We start from the raw sequence: 27,257 nt of genomic DNA on the forward strand, positions 1-27,257 counted from the left end.
AGTTCCCTACCCCAAGGTAGTGATCACTATGTTGTACATTACAAAATATCTTTGTTACTTACATTGACTATCCTTTCTCTGTGTATCTTAAAGGGTTATTCCCGGCTTAGACATCCATGGCATATCCAGAGGAATCCTAGCTCTGGGATAAATGTCTGATAGATATGGGACTGCACAGAGAACAGGGGTCATCCGACCCCCAATTTGCCTGGTGCGGCAGCTGCTGGCCGCAGATTCCAGGTGGGCACTATATGAGTGAGGGTCGCACATACGCAGTTCTATACATTCTGTTTAATGAGAGTAATGGAAACAGCCGAGTAAGTGCTGCCAGGTTATTTCCGTATTTCCCATACAACAGTATAGAGAGCCGCCGCCGCCCCCTCTCCATTAATCCCTGACTGCAACTTTCCACCGCCACAGCAGGAGAAGCAGAAGTCGGGTGACCCCCGTTCTCAATATAGGTTCGGGTACCAGAGTTATCAGACATTTTTGGGGAATATTCTGTGAATTGCCATCAATGTCTCAGTTGGGAATACTCCATTGAAGTTTGCCGTCCTTACATAAGATCTAGTTATGAATCCACTAATGCTCACGCCGGTGAATACCTGAATTTTGAGCCAGTCGGAATGAGGCATGTACATTTTTTCCATTGTATAGTCTTGTTGTCATTATATAAAGTGCTAATGTGTGTAGCGGCTCTGGCAGTAGATATATTCTCTGGTGAAATAGTTGCCCAAGAAAATGTAACAGCTTGTTGTATAACAAGGACCATTCTATTCATGAAATTCATGCAATGTTTTGTGTTATTATTTGTTCTGATTGCCTAGAGCTACATAATAACAAGGGTCTTTATCAATTCTGAACAGCAGAGAAGACATATGGATGATAAATAATGCAAAGCTGTCTGTTTATGCTGCATTTTACTTACACACCTACGCTACTGAGGAATCTTACAACACACTTTCAGTGACATTTCTATTAAATAAATGTTTGACACCTGCCTTATGTTCCCGAAGATGAAGAGTAATAATAGACTTTTAGTTTATGTAGAACTTTGAACACAATGGCAAATGCTGACTCTTCTGGCGGAAAAGTTTACCTAGAGCTTATAAAGTACCAATTATTTTATCAATAGATTCCATATTTTACAGTGATTCGCTTTGTGGTAGAGCTCTGATTCCCATGCATTAGATGGTTAGTCAAATATGTGGATTTCAGACGCACACAGTCGTCACTAGGGGGAGTAAATTGTAAATTGAGGCTCAATTAGATGGTTCACGCTCCTTGTAGTTATTTTCCAGCAGGTTTCTGTTGTTTTTTGATGGCCAGAATAACGTAGCATGCTGCACTATTAATAAAAAATAAATGGAAGCCTTACTGACAATGAGATCTACAAAATGGATTATAACAAAGATATCATAGCTGACATGACTGCAAAGACGGCCATGACACCAGTGTTTAGAGAGCCTTTAGGCTCATGAATTTAGCATTATCTAGTCTCCATGGATAATCTGTATATTTGGAGCCAAGTAGGGGACAGGGTCCTGTCCTGTGAGATCAAGAAAGTTCTGCCAATTGGTAAGGTTTTTCCTGATCTCACAGGACAGAATCCATTCACATAATTGGCACTAAATATGCAGCTACTACACAGACCTAATACAAGTGTGTAAAGAGATCCTTAAAGGGTTGTTAAGTTTCAGCAAATGAATGTTATTTTGTGTATAATTGGAAGTTATACAATTTTCCAATAGACTTTCTTTATTAATTTCTCACAGTTTGAGATTTGTGTGTGTTATTCAGTAGGAACATTTATTGTTTTCCTCCAGTGGATACAATTCTGTCCATGGTCATGTGATGGACAGACAGGTACACGGCTCGTTACAGTAAGGGCTTATTCTGACGAACGTGATATACGTCCGTCCAACCCGCGTGGTTTTCACGTGGGTCGCACGGACCTATGCTAGTCTATGGGGCAGTGCAGACTGTCCGTGAGTTTTGCGCAGAGTGAGTCCGCTGCGTAAAACTCACGACATGTTCTATATTTCGGCGTTTTTCGCTCATCACGCACCCATTCAAGTCAATGGGTGCGTGAAAATAACGCGCACCACACGGAAGCACTTCCGTGGGATGCGCGTTATTCGCGCAACAGCAGTAAAAGAATGATTGAAAACAGAAAAGCACCACGTGCTTTTCTGTTTACAAACATCCAAACGGAGTGTCATAATGATGGCGGCTGCGTGAAAAGCACGCAGCCGCGCACCATATGAACATGACACACAGAGCCGTCAAGTGCGTTTTGAGCACGCAAAACGCCACGGTTTTTGCATGCGCAAGACGCACACGCTCGTGAAAATCCGGCCTTACAGTATGTGTTTTAGAGCTGCATCTTTTAACGATCCCAGCACCTGTGTGTCCATCACATGACCATGGACAGAAATATAGCTATTGGAAGTAAGCAATGAATGTTCCTACTAAATAACAACAAGCAGAGATCTTGAAAACCATGAGGAATTATTACAGAAATTATATTGGAAATGGTATTACTTTAAAAAAATAAATAACATGAATTTTCTGAAAGTGGACAACCCCTTTATCCCGCATCAATCTGCTTCCCCCTCATTAGTGGTGGCTTCCGAAATCAATGTCTATAACAAGCTAAAGTATGCAGCATTGTTACTAGCCCCGGACCAATGGCCCAGGACTCTGTCTGTCCCTGATTTATTTATTTTTTTATGTATAATATGGTATACCTTAAAGAAATACCTTTGATCATTTGTGCCCAACAAGCACCAGATTATGAAATGTTCCATCAAATAGACATGAAAAAAAAACAATACCCAAACGGCAGAGATCTTCCCGGAATATATAAAGCTCAAATAAGACTAAATATCTTAATTATTTTTTTACTTTTGGTCTTGTGAGATCCCAGAAGGCAGTTCTGTGTGAGAAACATGTGCCAGACACTCAATGACATACTGAAGGTGTTTACTGTGACAAGGATAAGATGACCAAGTACATAGTGGAGGAGGACAAAAATGGAGGTTTTTGTGGCTCTAAAATAAAGAAACTGCTGCTATCAGCAAAGATCACATCCATTGGTCACTGAATTTTTAAAAGGTAGAAAATCCACTGATGGATCCATTTGTGATGTTTTGGATCAGCTTTTAATTCCAAGCCCTAACTGATTATCCTTAAAACTTTATACATGGCGTTTTCCTGACAACGCGCTTTGTTTAGTTCCTATCTCTAGACCAGTTCACCATGCTAGGCTATGCTCTTATTCCACAACTGGCTTCAATGCATAGCACATAGGAAATAGCAGCCTACACAACACATTACAGATAAGGACACACAGGGCGGATACGCTGCATAAAGGTATCCAGCATATCCGTCTTGAAAGCCGCAGGGAATTCCTGCCCGAAAATCCGCGCCAAATTGTGGTGTCGTTTTTTGGGCGGAATCTCCATTGTCATAGCGATTCTTCCCTCTGTTCTGAGTGCAGCCCGACCTCCTGGGATGAAGCTGCAGCCCATGTGACTGCTGAAACCTTTTATTGGCTACAGCAGTCACATGGGCTGAAACGTCATCCCAGGAGGCTGGTCTGCACTCAGAACAGAGGAACCCATCACTATAACAATGGAGAACGGGGTTTGTATTAACCTTTTTTATTATTTTTATACCGCAAAAATGTAACTTTTTTTTTTAATTTGCCTTTTGTGCCTATTTGTTCCCAGTTTTACCTCCCCATTGAATTCAATGGGGAAAACCTGCAACACAAGAGCCGGGATTCCGCAGCATAAATCTCTGCTGCAACTGTAATACACTGCAGATTTTCCGCAATTTAATCCATTGCAGAATATCCGCAGTGTTTACGCTTTTTTGTGTCCCTACCTACCTAAACGGACAGGTTACAGATTATGCAGTTGTTTAGATATACATCCTAATGTCTTACTTCCATAGGCATTTGTGATCCCTGTGCCACTTACCAACTAATTTTAATTTTCCTGTCATGGGAGATAGATTTGAAAACTGCAGAGTGCAAATAGCCATATCCTGATGTGTTTTATTTATAGTAGAATTTCCTATGATTGAAAAATCTGTCCTGGTAAACGGCCGCATTTACAGTTCATGTTGTCCTAAACAATAAGCATGAGTATGTCCCCAATAAATGCCAATTTACACTCACCAATTATCATCATGATTTGCTTGTTTCTGAGCAATTGTAATGATAATTGGTCAGTGTTAACAAAGGAGAAGATCAAGGACAAAACGATCGTTCATCATTGATCATCAATTATAATACTGTAAAAATAGTTATCGGTGGCAAAATTTATAAATGTGAATGCAGCTCATAGTAACATTTGCACAAGCCATTGCTATCTACCCCACAACCAGGTTCTGGTGCTCAGTGGTGTGGACTGTGTTCCCCAAGAGTCATGTGCTCTATTGGGAATTATAGGGCACGCTATGCGGTACTGAAATCTGGAATCTGTATATATATATTAGCTCTACCCCAAAATAATAATAAATACAGTGACTAAATATTAACACCATACCATGACTAAATACTACTGCCATACAGTGACTAAATAATACCACCATAATGCTACTAAATAACACCACCATACAGTGACTGAATAATACCACTATTTTATTAATAATACTACCACCATACCGAGGCTAAATAACACCAACATGCTGAATAGAAAAATACTACAGGAATAGCAAATTCACCACCATACTGCAAATTAATATTTCCACCATTCTGAGACTGAATAGTGATCATGTACCATACAGGCGGTCTACAGATTATCCCAACACTGCAGACTTAACAAATTAATAAAATACTGATCAGATGCGGTCAAAGGCATAATAAACAATTACATTCAGTGACTCACAGGTGACATCTTCCCTTATTGGATTAATTCATTTCCCCATCTTCTCTATCTGGCCCAGACTGCCATGATGACTTCTTTCAGCTACGACTTGCCTCTGCGGAGTTTGCCATACAGACATCTTTTGCTGCATGTTTTCCCAGCAAAACTCCATGCTTTTCACATACCCCCATCCTGCTGACTACTTTTAACCCTTGACACACCATGACGCAATGGTACATCATGGTGCGGGGGGTGATGTTATGCTTCCGGTCTCGGCTGTGTTTTACAGCCGACACCCGGGACTAACAGCCTGGAGCAGCGATTGCGCTGTTACTGACTGTTTAACCCCTCAAATGCTGCAGTCAATCGCGACTGCAGCATCTGAGGCGTTGAAAAGAGGGGGGCGGCCCCCTCCGACAGCTCATCGCCCCCCCTGCAACGAGATCGGGGGTGACAATGGTTGTTATGGCAGCCCAGGGGCTTAATGAAGGCCCCCAGGGCTGCCTTCACTCTGCCTCTGTTAAGCCCTGCCTGTGGCAGGGCTTAACAGATGCCTGTAAAAATGACGATATACTGCAATACATTAGTATTGCAGTATATTGTACCAGCGATCTAAAGATCGGTGGTTCAAGTCGCCTAGGGGGAGTAATAAAATGTGTAAAAAGAAGTGATATCAAGTTTTTAGTAGGGCAAAAAAAAATTTTTTTGCTGCATCCGTAAAAGTCTGAACTATTACAATATAGCATTATTTAATGCGCACTGTTAACGCCGTAAAAAATTGTAAACCGTCTAAATCTGATTTTTTTGGGTCACCTTAGCTCCCAAAAAAATTTAATAAAAAGTGATCAAAAAGTCATATGTACCAACAAATGGTGCCAATAAAAGCTACAGCTGGTCCCGCAAAAAATAATTCCTAACACCGCTCAATGCATGGAAAAATTAAAAAGTTATGGCTCTCAGAATGTGGTGAAACAAAACAATTTTTTTTTTAACAAAATGTTTTTTGTTTTTTTAAAGTAGTAAAATATAAACAAATGTATATAGATTTGATATCACCGTAATCATATTGAGCCACAGAATAAAGTTAAGTTGTTGTTTTTACCGCATGGTGAAAGATGTAAAAACGGAACCCAAAAAATAATGGAGGAATCGCAGTTTTATCCAATTTCAGCCCGCAAATTTTTTTTCAGCTTCAGAGTACATTATATGGTACCAATAGAAACTACAACTCCTCCCGCAAAATATAATCCCTCACACCACTCTATTGCCTGAAAAATAAAGACGTTATGGCTCTTGGAAGGCGGGAAGTGAAAAACGAAAATGAAAAATAAAAAAATGGCTTGGACCTTAAGAGGTTAATAGTTTTATCCTGCTTTTGTCCCTTATAATGTGTTTGCTGTTCTACTTAGTGCCCCCAAACACTTTACTGCATTAAAAGACTCTGCCTCACAGTAAATAGTACTATACACATAATGCCCCCAAAGTGGCCCACAATAAATGGCACCATACAGATAATGTGCCAGGAATATTTCCCTGTATAAAGTTATGCCATAAATAGTGCCCCATGTAGAATTGTGCCAATACTGCCCCATATAGAAAGTGCCCCAAATAAATAGTGACCAATTTAAAATACTTATACTTGTTTCCAAGCTGGTTGGTGTGATAAAAGCATTGCATTAGGTAAGTCAGCGTGCGGCAACGCAGTGCTCTCAATAGACACCCCCCTCAGACCAGACTCCAAAATTAATTTATACACCAGAACACAAAATTAATTCACACACCAGACTAGAACCCCAAATTAATTCAGAACCCAGATTAGAGCCCAAAATTAATACAGACCCCTAAATTAATTCTGACCCCAGACTAGACCTCATAATAAATTTAGACCCCAGACGCCAAATTCAGACCCATGCATGATCAACTCAAAACAGCCCCCTAGCCCCCATAAACTTACAGGCTTATGATGTGGGGATGCTGCCAGCTCCAAGGCACAGCAGAGAGGGAGGGAGACAAGCAATGCTCCTTGATTTCCCCCACAGTGAGATGTCAGCAGGGGCTTCTATCTGCTGCTCCACTTATTAGCACAGCCGGCGTAGACGGCATGCACTGCGAAGGAAGCGAGCGCCCCCTGCCCACATCACTGCTCGGACTGCTGTGGCAGTCTGAAGCAACAGTTTGTGACCACGTGAACTCCCCTATTACCCTCCCCACTATGTGTAATTTTATTAATAGCTGTTGGTCCCGCCATTCTTCCTGCAAGGTGCTGCCATAGACACTGGACCTTCAGTGCCCAGCGATAAATAAGGCCCTAATGGTAAATATAGGATGATATATCCATTTTTAAAAGCTTAAACTTAGTTCCTTCATTTTTTTTGTGTAATATTTCATTGCTAATGAGACAATACACCAATTGTTAATCTTAATTCTTATGTTGTTCGTTTTGTTTTTTTGTTTTTTAGCTCTATATCAATTTACAGCCCAAAGGAGAACCCAAATGTGTTTGATGCAGCTGCCTTCTTCCAATGTGTTGGCAATTTCCTGGGAATATTTGCTGGATCATTTGCTATGGGCTCCGGATATGCTGTCATCACTGCTTTGATATCCTTTGAAAGTGAATCTTTTTATTTGTATGTATAGTACTTGATATTTATAGTGTTCAAGGTGCATTGTGGGCCATTTGTGAACACTTTCTTAAAGATGATGGTCCTCATCTTCCGCACCTGACGGCCTTGATTCAAGTATGTTTATGTTCTTGTGTTTGGAAGTCATTTGGTGTCACTAGAATAAAAACATACATCATTCTGTTACTTATATAGATTTCAGGATACTAAAATAATTAGATATTGCATAATAGGATAAAATAATACACATGTCCACTGAATTCAATGTTTCTCCGATTCCTGGGCAAATAGCCAATTTTATTTCACAAAGGGAAAAAAGTTCCCCCCAGATCTCACAAAAACTGTCAGATAATTTCCCTGGATCAAGTAAACATTGTTCTCTCCCCTGATTAATTACAATTCTCAATAACGTTATTCATGAGATACGTCTACCCATTTTATTTTTAATTCTGTTATTGGTTTTGCTATTACTAACGGTAGTAAGGCATTCCATGTTTTGACTACTTTTAAAGGGTATGTGCACACACACTAATTACGTCCGTAATTGACGGACGTATTTCGGCCGCAAGTACCGGACCGAACACAGTGCAGGGAGCCGGGCTCCTAGCATCATAGTTATGTACGATGCTAGGAGTCCCTGCCTCGCTGCAGGAAAACTGTCCCGTACTGTAATCATGTTTTCAGTACGGGACAGTAGTTCCACGGAGAGGCAGGTACTCCTAGCATCGTACATAAGTATGATGCTAGGAGCCCGGCTCCCTGCACTGTGTTCGGTCCGGGACTTGCGGCCGAAATACGTCCGTCAATTACGGACGTAATTAGTGTGTGTGCACATACCCTTACTGTAAATATTCCTTATTGGAAATAATAGCAATAAGTCCCCTTCCTCACCTGACCTAAACCCTATTGAGAACTTGTGGGCCCCTATTAAATGGTAGGAAAGGGTAGAAAAAACACAAAGCGCACAATAGTGCATGACACTGTGATGGTACACATGTGAACAGGATGTTGAATAGTGCTCACCTGGTGCGGTTATGCTGGGAGCATAACATCCAGTGTAGTAGATTCCAGATAGGTAGCCTCCACGGTGTATTAATGGCAGGATCAAATTGCAGCATAGGACCCGATTTGAGAACTTGGAGTGCAAAGTCTCAATAATGAATGGAGGAATAAAAGCAAAAAATGCAAAAAGCGGGCGTTTTCCATGCGCTACTGATCGGTATAGTTAACACGTAAAACCAAATTCCTCAAGGGTACCAATGTGGTCGGTAATATAAGAATTTATTGGTACGATATAGACAATATAAAACACAACTGTTTGACAGCGAACAGTTTCGAAACCGAACCGGTTTCTTCCTCAGGTAGTATATAAATAGATGGGTGGGGTGCCGGTTAAATAACCGAGTGAAAGGTCAGTTAAAGGCAAGAACTACCGGGTCGGGTACAGAGATAAAACACCAACTCAAATTACATATCGGAACATACATATAATCACAACTGATTAAAACCAAAATAAAAAATATATATATAAAACATATATATATATATATATATATATATATATATGTCCAGTGAAAGACAATTAGTTTCTATACATTGTAGTTAGAAAGTGTCTAGTTGTAAAAACATACTATATTAAACGTGATTCATATATACAAAGTCATACACCTATATAATTACATTATTTAAAAATATAATTTAATAGTATATTAAAACGAAATTTTAAAAGGAAAGAATATTTATTAAAAGGGAAACTTAAAAAAATGTGAAAAAAATTCACTACCATTCAGACCCTTCTGGAATCTATATATGGTTCATTTCCTAGGTTTTATTTGTCATTCAGAGGATTTAGCATACAAATGGAGTATCATCTTATTTATCGTTTTTTCTGAAGGTTATATTAGAGAATAATCTATTTTTTTATTACTCTTTTTATTCTATTTTTCGTTTTTGCTATATAGACTCGTAAATATTCAGCTAAAATAATTTTTATACAAGTTCTATGTGTGTACATGTGTGTAGATACATTTTTATATATGTTCTTTGCGTAATTATACTGTTTTCGTGGAAATGATAATAATGCCAATTTTATCATTACACTAATCTTAGTGTTACTTTCGGAAGATCGAATTTTATGGTTTTTGTTGTTAAAAGGAAACAGGTTTTTTTCTTTCAGTACGATCTTTGCCAGTTCTTGAAGAATTTCCTATATATATTTACTTATAACGAATTTCTTATTTGTTTACCTATAAAGGGACTCATCCAGAGTAGATTCGTTTTATTAAATTATGATCTCTGTAATTTCATTCAAACCTTCAGGTTTTAGGGTCTTTAATTTATAAATCCAATAGATTTCCCTCTTGCACAGTGAATCGTATCTATCCGCTCGGCTTTCATTTATATGTTCAATCGGTGTAATATTAAAACATTTAAAATCATTATTATGAAACAGAGTACAGTGTTTGGAGATACTGTGCAAAAGGAATTTTTTCTTGCAGTTGGAACGATGTTTATTTAGTCGACAATGTAAAAATTGAATGGTTCTTCCCACATATTGGAGACCGCAAATACAGTCAATAAGATAAATAACATAGTTTGACTGGCAATTTAACTGTGTTTCAATTTTATACTCATTTTTTGTTTGGTTTGATCTAAAAATATCTGTGGTACGTATACTAAAACAGCATAAACAGTTCTTTTTTCTACATTTGGAGCTACCCTTTGTGTGTAAACTTGGGAACATGGTATTTTGTTGGAGCGTCTGTTGTCTTCCTGGAAAATTAATCCGACTTGGTGCTAAAATATTCTTCATCGTTTTGGCTCTCTTAAAAGTTATCATAGGTTTCGTGGGTAAGCTATTTTTAAAAAAAGGATCAATCTGTAAAATGTGCCAATGTTTATTCATGATGTTTTTTATATTTTTATGTGCTGTATTATATTTAGTTATAAAGTTGAAGGAGAAAAAGTTTGTTGGTTGTTCATCCTTCACTTTTTTTATGTCTATTGTAGCACTCATTTCGATACCATTTGATATTATGTCCTTAGTGGGTAGACAATCCTTTTGGCTTAAAATCACTGTTTTTTTGTATGCATCAGAGAGGAGTTTTTTTGGATAGTTTTTCTCTTTGAATCTTTTTAATAAAATGCGGCTTTGATCATTAAAATCTTTGTTCAGTGTGCAGTTTTTCCTAATTCTTTTATACTGACTCTATGGGATGTTTTTTAGCCACTTATGATAGTGACTACTCTTGTAGTCCAAATAGCTGTTGCTATCAACTTTTTTGAAGTGTGTACGGGTAATGATTTTACTCGTAGTTTTGACTATTGTTAAATCCAAAAAATCGATTTCAATTGGTTGTATGTTGAAAGTGAAATTTATCCCCCAGGTGTTATTATTTAATGTCTGACAGAACTCTGTCGCTGTTATACAATCACCTTCCCAGACTAGGAACAGATCATCAATGAATCTTCTAAATAATAAAATATTACTGTTTGCCCATGGATGTTGCCAGATATATTCTTCCTCAAACATTCCCATGAAGATGTTCGCATAACTAGGAGCTACCCGTGTCCCCATTGCTGTGCCTCTTACTTGATGGTACAATTTCTGATCAAATGAAAAAATATTATTCTTTAGGATAAATTCCATACTATTGCAGAGAAATTTAGTTTGTATTGGTAATAATTCAGTATCTCTCTCTAGTCTTATTTTCAATTTTTCCAGACCTAATGTGTGTTCGATATTACTATAAAGTGCGGTCACATCCAGGGTAATAAATAATAGGTTTTCTCTCATTAAAACTTTATTGAGATCCCCAATTAATTGTGTTGAGTCTTTTAAAAAACTTGGGAATTCTATCACATATTTTTGTAAAAATACATCTAAGTAGTGTGAAAGGTGACAGGTGGGAGATTGCATACCCGATATAATTGGTCTCCCTGGGGGATTGATTAGGTTTTTATGTATTTTTGGAAGGTGATAGTAAAAAGGCATGTTAATATTCTCAGGAATCAAGTAATTTTTTTCTTTTTTATTAAGGATATTATTAGAAAAAGCTTGATTAACCATGGTTTTAAGGTCTTCCATGATTGTCAGTAATGGGTTAACTGTAAGATTCCTATAGTAATTCTCATCTGATAGGATTCTCAGTGCTTCTTCATGATAATCTGTAATATTTTGAATTACTGTCCCCCCCTCCCTTGTCTGCTGATCTGATAACTATTTGATTATTGTTTTTTAGATTTTTTAGAGCTGTTTTCTCTTTATAGGTAAGATTATTTTTTCCACGAATTTTGTATGAATCTAGCTCCTCTAGATCTTTCAGGACTAGATGATGAAAAGTGTTGATAAAGTTTCCTTGGTTACCCACAGGATAAAACTTAGATACCGGTTTTAGATCTGTATGCCTGAATATATCCGATATTTCGGTATCTAACATTATATTTGTGTTTTTGGCATTGTCGGAATCAGTAGGATTATTTTTTGTAGCTGTAATTTGGAAGTGTCTGTGTAGTGTTAGTTTTCTCGTAAATCTATGTAAATCTAAGAATAGATCAAAACCATTGGTACTGGCAGTGGGACAAAATGCTAGGCCTTTATTTAAAAGTGATGTTTCCGAATTGTTTAAAATGTAGTTTGAAAGGTTAAATATAGAGGTAGGTTTTATAGGAGAGATCATTATTCTTTTTTTCTTTTTGCCTCCTCTGGTTCCTCTGTATCGTACTTTCTTTTTTTGGGGTGAAAAAAGTGAGTAATTGTTAGTTTTTGTGGGTTGGATGGTGGGATTGGATCTAAAAAAAGAGAGGATTGGGAGCTGGAGGGTATAGGTTCTTCTAGTTGGATTGGGAATACGGAAGCTAGGAATGGAACAGACATGTTTGACCCAGCTCTGGTATTATCAATGGTATTAGTTCCCATGAGAAGAGAACAATCAGCAGAACTTAACAATGCCGACTGGGGGGGGGGGGGATAATATTGTACTGGGTGGGTGAGATAAGGAGGATTCCAAATGAATTCTGGTTGGGGAATTGTCGGGTGAATTATGAACTGTTAGAATAGACATATCGATTGATAAGTTTCCTATAGGTGATTTCTGAGCTTCAACAGGTTTAGAGGGAGTGAAGTTAATAGAATTTAAATTTAAATTTAAATTTTTGTCCACAGGTAGAGTTTTATAATTGGGTGTGTTTTTGTAATTGACTTTACTAAATTTACTGTTAAAAAACATTCTACGAGATTGGCTCATCTCAAATCTTCTTTCTAATTAAATTTTTTTGGGGTCTGAATGGGGAGAAATGATGGTAGGTTGAAGAATTTTATTAGTTGTGTGTGTTCGTTCCGGCCGAGCATGGTGAAAGGGATGTTTTGTCCAGGATCTAATTTGATTGGTTTGATAGTCTATTCTATCTCTATTAAGTTTATTAGCTTTTTTCTCAATTAATTCCTGCTCGGCTTTGAAAATTCTATTGTTAATATTGTTATTGATGTGGTGAAAATCTGTATGTTTGGAATAGATTTTTAGTTGCTCTATAATAATTTCAATACTGCTAGCTAATTTAACACATAACATTTTCCTTTTAGACAAAAGTCTATTAATCATTCCCTTTGTACATTCTTCCATATACTCTTCCCAATTGGTGGTAAAAATAATATCATCCTTAAATGTAGAGGAAAAGGGCATTCTGAGCCCTCTGGGCGTGATTTTTTCTTTTAGGTATATGGATAAAAACATTACATCGATATGATGCTGCATTTCAGTTCTAGATGTGTCTTCTAACTCATTAAAAAGATCATTCATTTTTTGTGATTCCTCAGTATTGAATTCTACGATCACAGAATCCATTTGTGGATGGGTAGGGGGATTACTTGCAGTGAGTAGTTGTATCAGTCTCTCTCGGGACTCTTTTAGATTTTTGAAATGTTCCATCGTAGTAGGTGGCCAGCTGAAAGTTTTGGTATAGAAAGTTGTTTCTTTTCTTTAATATATTCCAAAAGAATAATGTAATTATATAGGTGTATGACTTTGTATATATGAATCACGTTTAATATAGTATGTTTTTACAACTAGACACTTTCTAACTACAATGTATAGAAACTAATTGTCTTTCACTGGACATATATATATATATATATATATATATATATATATATATATATGTTTTATATATATATTTTTTATTTTTGTTTTAATCAGTTGTGATTATATGTATGTTCCGATATGAAATTTGAGTTGGTGTTTTATCTCTGTACCCGACCCGGTAGTTCTTGCCTTTAACTGACCTTTCACTCGGTTATTTAACCGGCACCCCACCCATCTATTTATATACTACCTGAGGAAGAAACCGGTTCGGTTTCGAAACTGTTCGCTGTCAAACAGTTGTGTTTTATATTGTCTAAATCGTACCAATAAATTCTTATATTACCGACCACATTGGTACCCTTGAGGAATTTGGTTTTACGTGTTAACCATACCGATCAGTAGCGCATGGAAAACGCCCGCTTTTTGCATTTTTTGCTTTTATTCCTCCTATTAAATGGTAGATTTACGGTGAAGGAAAACAGTACACCTCTCTGAACAGTGTCTGGGAGGCTGTGGTTGCTGCTGCACAAAAAATTGATGGTCAACCGATTAAGAAACTGACGGACTCCATGGATGGTAGGCTTATGACTGTTATTGAAAAGAAGGGGGGCTATATTGGTCAATGTTTTTTTGTTTGTTTTTTAAATGTCAGAAATGTTTATTTGTAAATTTTGGGTTCTTTGTTTATTATTCTCACTTTAAGTTCATACTGAGTTTTTTTGCGGGCGGAAAACCCTGCCTCAAAATTTTTTCAGGAATTTTGAGGCAGATTTTGACCTTCCGGCAGAACATTTGCCCCGTTTTTCACAGCGTTTTTCGCCCGCGGCCATTTAGCGCCATGGGCAAAAACTGCAGCGAAAACTGCTTTCTCTGCCTCCGATTGATGTCAGTGGGAGGTCAGAGATGGAAATGCCCTGAAGAAAGGGCTTGTAGCTTATTTTTCCAGCTCGCTGAAAAAACGCCTCCGCCTCCCATTGAAATCAAGGTGATTTCGGGCGTTTTTTGGTGATGTTTCTAACGTGGTTTCCGCATCAAAAACAGCGCCAAAGTACTCCGTGTGAACTAGCCCTAACAGAGGAAAATAAACAAGTGAGATGGGAAAAATTTCCTTTTTCATTTAGTTACATCAGGGGTCTCAAACTCGGCCGGGTAAATGGGACACTCAGAAAAAATGTGAAGTTGTCGGGACGCTCACCTACCACTAACGATCCAGCGCAGAAAAGGGACTGAACTCTTTCGGCCTGCTTTGCCCTCTCCCGAGGGAGCTACGATGCCCCGCGGGCTGCAGATGGCCCGCGTGTTTGAAACCCTTGAGTTACATAATAATTCTGCACACTAATAGTTGCCCAATAATTATGCAAACAGGTATTCTCCTAAGAAAGCCAAAAACCTTTCTTTTACTTTATTAAATATTCAGGTTTGAGGTTTATTAACATTTTGGATTGACCGACAGCACTGTAGTGGGTCAATAATAAAATTATTCTTGAAAAAAATAACTTGACAAATAATTGTGCACACAGTGTATTCTCCAGCTCTATACATGTATAGGTTCCCTTCTCATTGATATTGACACAAACCACTAAGTGACTTCCTAAAGTGTCTAATACACTTGAAAAAAGCACAAAACCTAAAGCCCCTAGCTTAATTGGTGATTTCTATCAAGTATAACTACTGAATACTCCAACTGAAACTACGGCCCATTACCTATAAGTGACAGCATAAATATGTGACAAATCAACTTAAAAGGGGCTTTCCCACAGAACACATATATCCCCTATCCACAGGATAATGGATACGGGTGTCATCGCTGGGGGTTCGACTGCTGGGCCCCCCCAGCGATGAGGAGAACGGGGGAACGAAAATCTGAGGTGCACCATGAGAATGGAGCGCTTTTGTGCATTATTGTCCAGCGCTCCATTTTTTTCAATGGGACTTCCAAGACCGCTGAATCCTGCAGCTCCATCGAAATGAATAGAGCGCTGTTCGAGTATGCGCACCTGTGCACCATTCCCATGAAGCATTTTGGGGGACTTTCGGTTCTCTGTTCTCCTTATCTCTGGGGGCCCCAACCGTCGGACCCCCAGCGATCACACATGTATCCCCTATCCTGTGGGGATATGTAGTTTTTCCCATTGAAATCAATGGGCAGATGTTTGGAGGCGCTCAGCTTCCGTTTTCTTCGGCATTTTTTGAGGCGTTTACGCTCTGAAAAACACCAGAAAACACTGCATGTGACCATACCCTTAGGAGAGGAGAGGAAAGCATTCAAGTCTTTAGGGAAAGCAAATCACACAGGCTGTAGATAGGGAGGAAAGCACACACACACACACACACACACACACACACACACACACACACAAAGGCAGTCTGAAGGGGGGGTGAATCGCACAGGCCGTGTATCTGAAAAGAGAGAGGAGAGCACGCACAGCAGACTATGCAGCACAATTCTGGATTTACAGACCTGAGGCCGGATTCACACGAGTGTGTGCGTTTTGCGCGCGCAAAAGGTCCATAAAAGCTCCGTGTGTCATCAGCATATGATGCGTGGCTGCGTGATTTTCGCGCAGCCGCCATCATTATGACACTCTGTTTTTATGTTTGTAAACAGAAAAGCACGTGGTGCTTTTCTGTTTTCATTCATAGTTTTGACTGCTGTAGCGCGCATCACGCGCGGCACACGGAAGTGCGTTCGTGTGCCGTGCGCGGTTTTCATGCACCCATTGACTTCAATGTGTGAGTGATGTGCGAAAAACGGGCAAATATAGGACATGTCGTGAGTTTTACGCAGCGGACACATGCTGAGTGCAAATCACGGAATGTCTGAACGGCCCCATTGACTAACGTAGGTACGTGCGTGATTTTCACGCGCGTAGCACGGACGTATTATACGCTCATCTGAATAAGCCCTAATATCCAGCAGGTATTATAAGGAGGGACACTCCCACACAAGAAATGTCTGCGACTTGTTTAAATCAAGGTTACCACAATTTTTTTTTCCATGTTAGAAGTGTTAGTAACCTTTAAGCAAACTTCAACATTTTTATGGGAAAATATGTAAGATCAATACTAATTAAATATAGCTGAACATATCAGTGTATACACATGGTAAAGAGCAATTATCTGTTCATGATCTTTCAAATAAAAATAGTCACAGTCATTTCTGTACTGCAGATTATGCCACTTAATCGTGTGTATGAAATTTCATTTTATCCTTTATAGCTGTCGTATTTGAGAATGGCGAAAAAGGTCACCGTATTACAAACTACGTTGTCAGCAAAATGATAAGGTCATTTGGAATGTATTATGTAATGTGATGTTAATTGACTTTATATAGAACTTTATATTTTAATTAAGTCTTTTGCAATTTATAGCAAGGAACATTATATTCCTGAGCAATGCTAGAATTTACATCTGATACTAGTGTATACTCTACACTCCAGTATCAAACTCTCTTGTCGCCATTCCTAAAAACAGCCTTGCTATGTGTTTTGGTCATAAAAGTAAAGCCTCATTCACACGAGCGTATCCGATTCACGCGCGTGAAAAACGCGCGTGAATCGGGACCGTGTGTGTTGCGTTATGCATCAGTGTGCTTTGCGAGGGGCATGCGTTATTCACGCACTCACAAAGCACATCTTTTTTTTTCAACAGAATTGATGCGCTAATCACGCACCACACACGCATGTACGTCGTTTTCACGCACCAATATAGAACATGCAGTGAGTTTCACGCAGCGGACTTTCGCTGCGTGAAAAATCACGCATTTGTGTGAACGGCCCCATTGAAATCAATGGGTCTGTGTGTTGTTGTGGTGATTCACGCTTGTGTGAATGGGGCCTAAAATAGCAGATATTTGAATCTGCTTTAAAGGGTATGCTCTCCTCTGCAAAAAAAAATAAAAAATATTTTGCTAAAGTACAAAAAAAATGGAAGCAACTTTGCAAATAGGCTCCTACTGTTTTGTGTTTACAGCTTCTATGCAGACCTTTAAGGGCATGACCACACGTGGCGGATTTCCTCCGCAACTGTCCGCATCAATGCCGCACAGAATCTGCGTTGCAGATTCTGCTGCGGATCTGCCCAAAATGTGCAGTAAATTGATGCGGACTAGCTGCTGCGGACTGCGGGAAAAGTACTTCCCTTCTCCCTATCAGTGCAGGATAGAGAGAAGGGACAGCACTTTCCCTAGTGAAAGTAAACGAATTTCATACTTACCGGCCGTTGTCTTGGTGACGCGTCCCTCTTTCGGCATCCAGCCCGACCTCCCTGGATGACGCGGCAGTCCATGTGACCGCTGCAGCCTGTGCTTGGCCTGTGATTGGCTGCAGCCGTCATTTAGACTGAAACGTCATCCTGGGAGGCCGGACTGGAGACAGAAGCAGGGAGTTCTCGGTAAGTATGAACTTCTATTTTTTTACAGGTTGCTGTATATTGGGATCGGTAGTCACTGTCCCGGGTGCAGAAACAGTTACTGCCGATCGCTTAACTCTTTCAGCACCCTGGACAGTGACTATTTACAGACGTCTCCTAGCAACGCTCCCGTCATTACGGGAGCCCCATTGACTTCCTCAGTCTGGCTGTAGACCTAGAAATACATAGGTCCAGCCAGAATGAAGAAATGTCAAGTTAAAAAAGCAAGACGCATCCGCAGCACACATAACATGTGCATGACAGCTGCGGACTTCATTGCGGAAATTAGAATCTCCATTGAAGTCAATGGAGAAATTCCGCCATGAGTCCGCCACTGCTCCGCAACAGACAGAGCATGCTGCGGACACCAAATTCCGCTCCGCAGCCTATGCTCCGCAGCGGAATTTTACGCATCGTCTAAACGAACACTGCTAAATTAAAGTGGAAGTCAATGGAGAAACGGCTCCGCTGCGGATTAACGCTGCGGAGTGTCCGCAGCGGAATTTAAGTGAAATTCCGCCACGTGTGAACCCAGCCTAAGACATACATTTGGAAAGTTAGCAAGGAGTAAGGGACAGGAGGACCGGATTATGAATTGCAGGATCACATTAGACACAATTGTTTTTTTGTCTGTTACCATAGAGACATATATGTCTCATTGTGGCCACATGCGCACGACCGTGCACGTAATGAGTCGTCCACCTTTGCGGGCCATACTCCCCTTATAAAGTATGGGAGCACGGTCCATAAAATTAAAAAATAGGAGTGAACACCTTCCCGTAAATATACGGGAAGGTATCCTTGGGCAATAGAAATGAATGGGTCCGTAATTACGGACCGTAATTATGGATGAATTCTACGGTAGTATGCATGGTGTCTTACTTTTTTTTACATTAAGGCCGGATTTACATGAGTGTGTGCGTTTTTGCGCACGCAAAAAACACTGCGTTTTGCGTGCTCAAAAGGCACTTAACAGCTCCGTGTGGCATCACATAGGATGTGCGGCTGCGTGATTTTCGCGCAGCCGCCATCATTATGACACTCCGTTTGAATGTTTGTAAACAGAAAAGCACGTGCTGCTTTTCTGGTTGCAAACATACTTTTGACTGCTGTTGCGCAAATCACGCTCGTCCCACGGAAGTGCTTCTGTGTGGTGCGCGTGATTTTCACGCACCCATTGACTTCAATGGGTGCGTGATGCGCGAACAGCGCACAAATAACGGACATGTCGTGAGTTTCACGCAGCGGACATACACTGCGTGAAAATCACGGACTGTCTACACGGCCCCATAGACTAACATAGGTCCGTGTGAGGCGTGTGAAAATCACGCGCGTTGCACGGACGTATTACACGTTCGTGGTAATAAGCCCTAAGATGCATTGAAGCAATAAGGCTGGGTTCACACGTGGCGGAATTTCACTTGAATTCCGCTGCGGACACTCCGCAGCGTTAATCCGCAGCGGAGCCGTTTCTCCATTGACTTCCACTTCTATTTAGAAGTGTTCGTTTAGACGATGCGTAAAATTCCGCTGCGGAGCATAGGCTGCGGTGCGGAATTTGGTGTTCGCAGCATGCAATGGCTGTTGCGGAGTTGTGGCGGACTGGTTGCGGACTCATGGCGGAAGTTCTCCATTGACTTCAATGGAGATTCTAAATTCCGCAATGAAGTCCGCAGCTGTCATGCACATGTTATGTCTGCTGCGGATGCGTCTTGCTTTTTTGACATGACATTTCTTCATTCTGGCTGGACCTATGTATTTCTAGGTCTACAGCCAGACTGAGGAAGTCAATGGGGCTCCCGGAATTACGAGAGCGTTGCTAGGAGACGTCAGTAAATAGTCACTGTCCAGGGTGCTGAAAGAGTTAAGCGATCGGCAGTTACTGTTTCTGCACCCGGGACAGTGACTACCGATCCCAATATACAGCAACCTGTAAAAAAATATAAGTTCATACTTACCGAGAACTCCCTGCTTCTGTCTTCAGTCCGGCTTCCCATGATGACGTTTCAGTCTAAGTGACGGCTGCAGCCAATCACAGGCTGCAGCGGTCACATGGACTGCCGCGTCATCCAGGGAGGTCGGGCTGGATGCCGAAAGAGGGACGCGTCACCAAGACAACGGCCGGTAAGTATGAAATTCTTTTACTTTCACTAGGGAAAGTGCTGTCCCTTCTCTCTATCCTGCACTGATAGAGAGAAGGGAAGCACTTTTACCGCAGTCCGCAGCAGCTAGTCCGCATCAATTTACTGCACATTTTGGGCAGATCCGCCGCAGAATCTGCAACGCAGATTCTGTGCGGCATTGATGCGGACAGCTGCGGAGGAAATCCGCCACGTCTGGCCGTGCCCTAAAATGGTTTACTACATTAATACTTTAATACATTTTCCCCCAAAAGGCAAGATGTTGGGTAAGTAAATGAAACAAATATTGTGCACTACACTAGTAAAAAACTGTACAGCACAGCAATTGTAATATGAGTTTTGTTATTAAGCTAGCGGAACAATCTAGAAGAACAATTTATGATTTTATCCCTCGTGAGCTTGTTAGAACTGACATTTCTGAATTATGCCTATGTTGAGAATTTGTTTTCCTTAATAGAATTCTGTCACCTGACAAAATTCACAAGGTTGTGTGAATTCCCTATGTTGGAGACAGGACTATTTTTCCTTCTGTCATGGAGTGCCTTCCTATCTGCAGAAGCAGCAGGACTGACAGGTAAGTTGCTGAATGGCAAATTTTATTATGTAGATTAAGATAAATTAAAGACAAAATCTAAAGACTACGTATTTTTTTTTAATTTAAAAAAAAAAAAGACAAATTGTATTTAACATAGAACAGGCAGTGTTGGATACTGGTGATTAGTTGTATCCCCATCCCAGCACCGCAGGACATTAGGTAAAAAGTGTTCCTCATGTTGAAATAAATATGAACAACATGGCAAAACAGAAAACTGGCAGTGATGCCCAACTAGTAGCCCAGGTCAGCATGTCGTTCAGCTGCCTTCCCCAGCATATGATCAGTCATCACTGGCGGATTAAGTGGACCATAGGCCCTGCGCTGTTCCATAAACTTGGGCCCCCATTCCCCTCCGCTGCTCTGCTGTGTCTATAGTGAACACCACCTCTGTGCGAGCATTGACAAATATGTGTAAAGATTCCCCTTGTCAAAGGGCTGTTTCCCTACATACTGACAGTCCAACTATTGCTGACCGAATCAGGCCTCATGCACACGACCGTAAAACTACCGTAATTACGGGCCCATAGACTTCTATTGGCCACGGGTACCTTCCCGTTTGCGTACGGGAATTTGCCCGGGCCGTTGAAAAATATAGATCATGTCTTATTTCAGGCCGTAATTACGGCACGGGGAAGGCCCATAGAAGTCTATGGGGCTCCCGTAATTATGGGTGGCTACGTGTGTGCACCCGTAATTACAGGAGTGTTGCTAGGCAACATCAGGGGATTTACATTTTTTAATAAAGAGAAGCAGAGAAAATGGCGTCTGAGCGATCATGTGACTCTTTTAAGGGGTTTGGACATGATTGTGACATGATTTCCAGCCCCCCTTTTCTTATGGGTCCGTAAATACGTGAGGAATACGGATGACAACGGACCCGTATTTATGGTCACGGGTCCGTAAATAAGGGTCAAAAATGTGTGACAAAGGACCCGTATTTACGACCAGTATTTACAGGAGGGAAAAAATACGGTCATGTGCATGGGGCCTAACACTGTGTAGGGACACATCCTCTTGAAAATGGGAATGGTAACACACATTTGTCTATTAGTCCTGGGCTACACGGAGACTTTATGTGGAATACAAGGATATCCTACAACAGACATGTCAGGAGAGGGGACAGATCCTCTATAGATCCAGTGACTCACAAGTGATGTTTTCTCTGATGGGAGTCGTTCTCTTTTCTTCTCCAGCTGACAGACAGTCATGGCGACTTCGGATGAGACATCTTTGCTCCTTGCTTCAGCAGCCATTTCCAGCTTCTATAGAAACACAAAAATTTAGACACCAAGGCCCAGGCCCATACATTAAAGGGGTTGTCCTGGGACGGGACGTTTTTTCATACTGATGACCTATCCATATGCCCGGACAATCTATTTTACTCAGACTAATAAATTCAGACCCCAGACCAGAACCTAGAATACATACAGAACCCAGACCTTCTAAACTATTGCAGTGCCCAGACTAGAGCCCCCTAAACAAACACAGACCCCCGGAACAAGCACCCTAAATACAGACTTCGGACCAGACCCCTAAATATAGACCCCCAAACCTGACCCCCTAAACTAAAAATCACCCCAGACCTGACTCCCTAAACTAATATAGAGTCCAGACCAGACCCCCTAAACTAATACAGAACCCAGACCAGGCTCCTAAATACAGACCCCCATAAACTAATACAGACCCCTAAATACAGACCCCAGACCAGACCCCCTAAATACAGACCCCTTAAACTAATACAGACCCCAGACCATACCTCCTAAATACAGACCCCAGACCAGACCCCCTAAATACAGACCCCCAGACCCCTTAAACAAATCCATCCCATTAGGACCTATTCACACTGAGGTTTTTTTGGAGCGGTTTTTGACGTGGAAACCGCATCGGAAACCGCGCCAAAAAACTGCCAAAATCTCTTCCCATTGGTTTCAATGGGAGGCGGATGCGTTTTTTTCCCAAGAGTGGGAAAAAACGCTTGCAGGAAAAATAAGCGTCTTGCCCTTTCAGGCATTTCTGCCTCGGACATCCCTTTGACATCAGTGGGAGGCAGAGAAAGCGGTTTTCCCTGTGTTTTTTGCCCGCAGCGCTCGTTGGCCGCAGCCGAAAAACGCCATGTGACCTTATGTCTGCAGGTAAATTTGCAGGACATACACAATGCAGTTTTGCGGCAAAAACACAACAAAACTGCATTGTACTTTGGGAGCCATGGGCCCCCCAGGAGCCTCGGGCGCCCACCCTAAATGCCCTAATGATGATTCGCCATTGTCAGTCATGAGCACTTCTATTTGCTGAGTTCTTTGCTCAACCATAAAGAATGGAATAGTTCTGTTCACACTAGGGAGTTTTCTTGGGGGCTTCCATCAAGCTTTATGGTATTTTTGATGCTAAGGATAGCGCAAGTCTGCAGTGCTATTTTTTGCAACCTGACAGACCCCACTAAAGTGAATGGGGTCCATCTGTTTACATTTTGATTCATTGGATCCTTCACATCATTCATGACTCTGTTATAAATAGGAACTGTGACGCTAGTGTGGACAAAGTCTTAGGCCCCATTCACACGACCGTGCCCGTAATCACAGTCCGTTATTATGGGCACGGCCGGCCGCGGACAGCCATCCGCATTTGTAGGCCATGCTCCCATATAAAGCATGGGAGCATGGTCCGTAAAAAGCAAAAAAATAGGACATGTCCTATCTTTTGTGGAGCCTTTCTACGGCACGGACACCTTCCCGTAAATATATGGGAAGGTATCCGTGGGCAATAGAAGTGAATGGGTCTGTAATTATGGACAGTAAAATCTCCAAAAGCTGTGTTGTGTGCATGTTTATGTACATGTATTTACTGTATATACGAACCTCAGGTCTATATTTCCTCCATATGTATTTTCCAAAAATCAAGTATCAATTTTGGATGATCTGTTTTTTGTTTTATTTCTGCTGCTGAGCTCAAATGTGTTTTTAGTTTAATGAAATATATGGAGAAAAACACAGCCAAAAATACAGCAGTGTGAAGAAAGTCATGAATGTGTGTGTGCTTACCCCTTGCCCTGGTCCGGGCAGAATCTGTGGTTCGGCCTTTTGATAGGGTCATGGATCGCATTTGGAATCCCAACAATTTATCAGCTCATGTTTTCATCACTACAATGATCGGAGAATGCAAACCTAAAAGCTCAGATCTTAATATCATTGTCCTCAGTGGTCTTTGATGAATCAATTCACTGTTGCCAATCTTTCTCGGCATCCCCTGTTCTGAAACGTTATGTGGTATGACTGTACTCTTCCACCATGTGCAGCATCCAGGAGGTCCAGCAGGTACAATGTAGTTATTCAGCTAATGTATGCCTCCCAACATCAGTCTTCCAGCATGGTTCAAGTATTTCTTCTATTTGCCTAAATCTTTAATATCATACAGGTTCAATTCATCTATTACAATTTTAGCAAGAATAGGATGGTAGTATAGTGCTTAGAGATGTAGCCAAATTTATCTTGAGGCCGGATTCACACGAGCATGTGCGTTTCGCGCGTGCAAAAAACGTGGCGTTTTGCGCGCGCAAAAGGTCCATAACAGCTCCATGTGTCAGCAGCGTATGATGCGTGGCTGCATGATTTTCGCGCAGCTGCCATCATTATGACATTCTGTTTGTATGTTTGTAAACAGAAAAGCATGTGGTGCTTTTCTGATTACATTCATAGTCTTTACTGCTGTTGCGCGAATCACGCGCGTCACACGTGTGCTTCCGTGTGCTGCGCGTAATATTCACGCACCCATTGACTTCAATGGGTGCGTGATGTGCGAAAAATGCACAAATATAGGACATGTCGTGAGTTTTACGCAGCGGACACACGCTGCGTAAAAATCACTGACTGTCTGAACGGCCCTATTGACTAACATAGGTCCGTGCGAGGCGCGTGAAAATCGCGCGCGTTGCACGGACGTATATCACGTTCGTCTGAATAAGCCCTGACTCTGATAACTTTCTGCAGCGTGATATCACACATCAAAAGTCATTGAAAAGCCATTGAAAAAGTAAAGTTTAAGTTTCTTGCCACTGTGTATTTAATGCATTAAAATTCAAGATAAAGATGGCTACATCTTTACAAAGCTTTAAAGCTACATTGGCTTTATATTTTTCGTTTCAATGATTTTTATTGAGTTTTTTGTAAATGAGAAAGGTACAAACATAGTATGCATGAAATACATAAAGTGCAGTCACAATAAGAGCTACAGCTCATTGAAGCAGAAGAAAGCGACTACATTTGTGAACGTAGTAAAATAACAGTAAAGAACTGAAAAATAAACAACTAGTGCAGCTAAAGGAGAGACTACAAGCGTAGTCTATATACCGTAGGGCATCACATATGAAGTATGACCATGTACATTGTTACATAAATCAGGCACATTCGTTTTTATAGTAAACACTTTGAGACCAAGGGTTCCACATGAGGTTAAATTTAGAGAACGAGGAATTGCCTAAGGCTAAGATTCTTTCATATGCACAAGTCGTGTTAAGTAAAGATATTAGTTCATCTAGGGAAGGGTCATTAACCTCTTTCCAGTGTCGTGTTATAACTAGTTTTGCCATGGCAAGAATTTTACAGATCAAGCATCTCACGTTAAAAGGGACTTTGTTCAGTTCAAGAAAGAGCAATGCAAGTTGGGGTGTTTGTGGGATTTGACAATGAAATACTTGCGTCAAAAGTCCAAACACTGGGGTCCAATGGCTATCTAGCTTGCCATAAGACATGGTAAAGAGTGCCTGTGTTGCCGCATCCCCTCCAACATACAGGTGAGGTCTCGGGAAACATCCTGTGCAAACGGTCAGGAGTGTAGTACCATCTTAAAGAAGTTTTAATAGCCGCTTCTACATGTGAGAATACACGGAAGAGCAATATGTATAAGTTTGAAGGAGGCCAACCATGCTGTGTTTTCAAAGGTATGACCCAATTATTTTTCTCATGTCTTAAGCGGTTGGGATTTGGCGAAACAATAGTCAGAATTTAGCATGTTGTATATGGGTTTTAAGACTTTAACTCATCTGGCAAAGAGTCCAAATAATTTAAAGTTGCATAGAGCATCACAGTTATGGGTTTTCGCAAGACAGTGTTTTATTTGTAAATACTTGAAAAATTATTTTCAAGTTTTGAGGGGCATAAGGAGCTTTACCCGGTTTAAGGAGCGTAACAATAATTGCTGACTGGTTTTCCTTAGGAAGGGAACCAAGATCTATTGCTTGCTTAAATCTTTTTATCAAGTAAGGGAGCAGTGTAGTTGATAGGTTTTTATAATAGGAGTTAGTAAGTCCATCTGGACCAGATGACTTGCCTTGGGGAAGTGAGTTTATAGCTGTCAAAATTTCTTGCACTGTTATAGGGGCATTTAAAGATCCCAATTGTTCCAGGGATAATTTAGGCAAAGAAGCTTTCTGGAGGAATTCCAATATATCAGGAGGATTAGGGCATTCTGTAAAGGGGTCATTTTTTAAGTTATATAAGGAGGAGTAGTATTTGCGAAACTGATCTGCTATATCTCTAGCATCTAGAATCTTTTTTTGAGTGTGGGGATCTATCAAATATCGAATCCTAGATTTCTGGTATCGAGTTTTAAGACAAGCAGCTAAGAATTTTCCCTGCCTTATTGTTTTGTGAATAATACCAAGCTTTGGTTTTCCTAAGATTTTTCTCATATTTAGACAATAAACAGAGGCAGAGACGTTGTCTCAGGAGGAACAGCTGTGAGGCCCAAACATTCGAAGGCGACAATTTATTTTTTGCATCTAAAATGCGGATCTCGTTAGTTAACAAAGAAACCTCAGCCAATCTCTTTTTTCTGAGTTTGTGACCCAGTCCGATGAAAGTACCCCAGATGTACGCCTTGTGAGCATTCCACAAGGAGGAGATGTCGATGCCCGGCGTATCATTATGTTGAAAATATTCATGAAGGTCCCTTTCAACATCTCATTTATAAGTAGGATGTGACAAAAGAAAAGAGTTGCATCTCCAAAGATAGTCTGGAGGAGTATTGTAAGTTTCTGCAATCGTTAAAATGACTGGAGCGTGATCTGACCAATCAATGTCTCCAATAGTCGTTGATTGTGACAGAAAAAGTGTTTCCCTATCTACAAGGAACATATAAATTCTAGAATAGCTGTTATGCACTTGAGAGTGAAACAAGAAATCTCTCTCTGTACTGTGGTGCATACGCCAGACATCATGTATCTCCTCCTTCCAAAACAAGTCACTAAGGTTAGTATGTGAGTGGCGAGAATGTGAAGTGGTGTCCATATCAACATCCATTATAGAGTTAAAATCCCCACATAAAATTAACTTAACTTGTTTATGTTTGGAAATTAGTCTGAGAATTTTATGTAGGTACCTCAGCTGGTGGCTATTTGGTGCATATAGCGTCAATATAGGATATCGTACATTATTTATCAAACAAACCACAAGGACATATCTGCCGTTAGGATCAACTAACAACTCAATCAATTGAAAGACAACTGTAGTTTTTACAGCCACCAGAACGCCTCAGGTTTT

General features: G+C 40.5%; 1 protein-coding gene across 1 annotated transcript in view; it reads left to right on the plus strand.

Moving 5' to 3' along the window:
* SLC9A9 (solute carrier family 9 member A9) overlaps positions 1 to 27,257 on the plus strand; it is an 885,771-nt gene that overhangs the window by 245,564 nt on the left and 612,950 nt on the right. The window contains exons 7-8 of the mRNA XM_075861458.1: positions 7,337 to 7,475; positions 20,598 to 20,703. Coding sequence (XP_075717573.1) covers positions 7,337 to 7,475; positions 20,598 to 20,703 — 245 coding nt within the window. The remainder of the gene's footprint in view (positions 1 to 7,336; positions 7,476 to 20,597; positions 20,704 to 27,257) is intronic.

This window comes from Rhinoderma darwinii, chromosome 4, assembly GCF_050947455.1.
Source record: "Rhinoderma darwinii isolate aRhiDar2 chromosome 4, aRhiDar2.hap1, whole genome shotgun sequence".
Taxonomy (NCBI): Eukaryota; Metazoa; Chordata; class Amphibia; order Anura; family Rhinodermatidae; genus Rhinoderma; species Rhinoderma darwinii.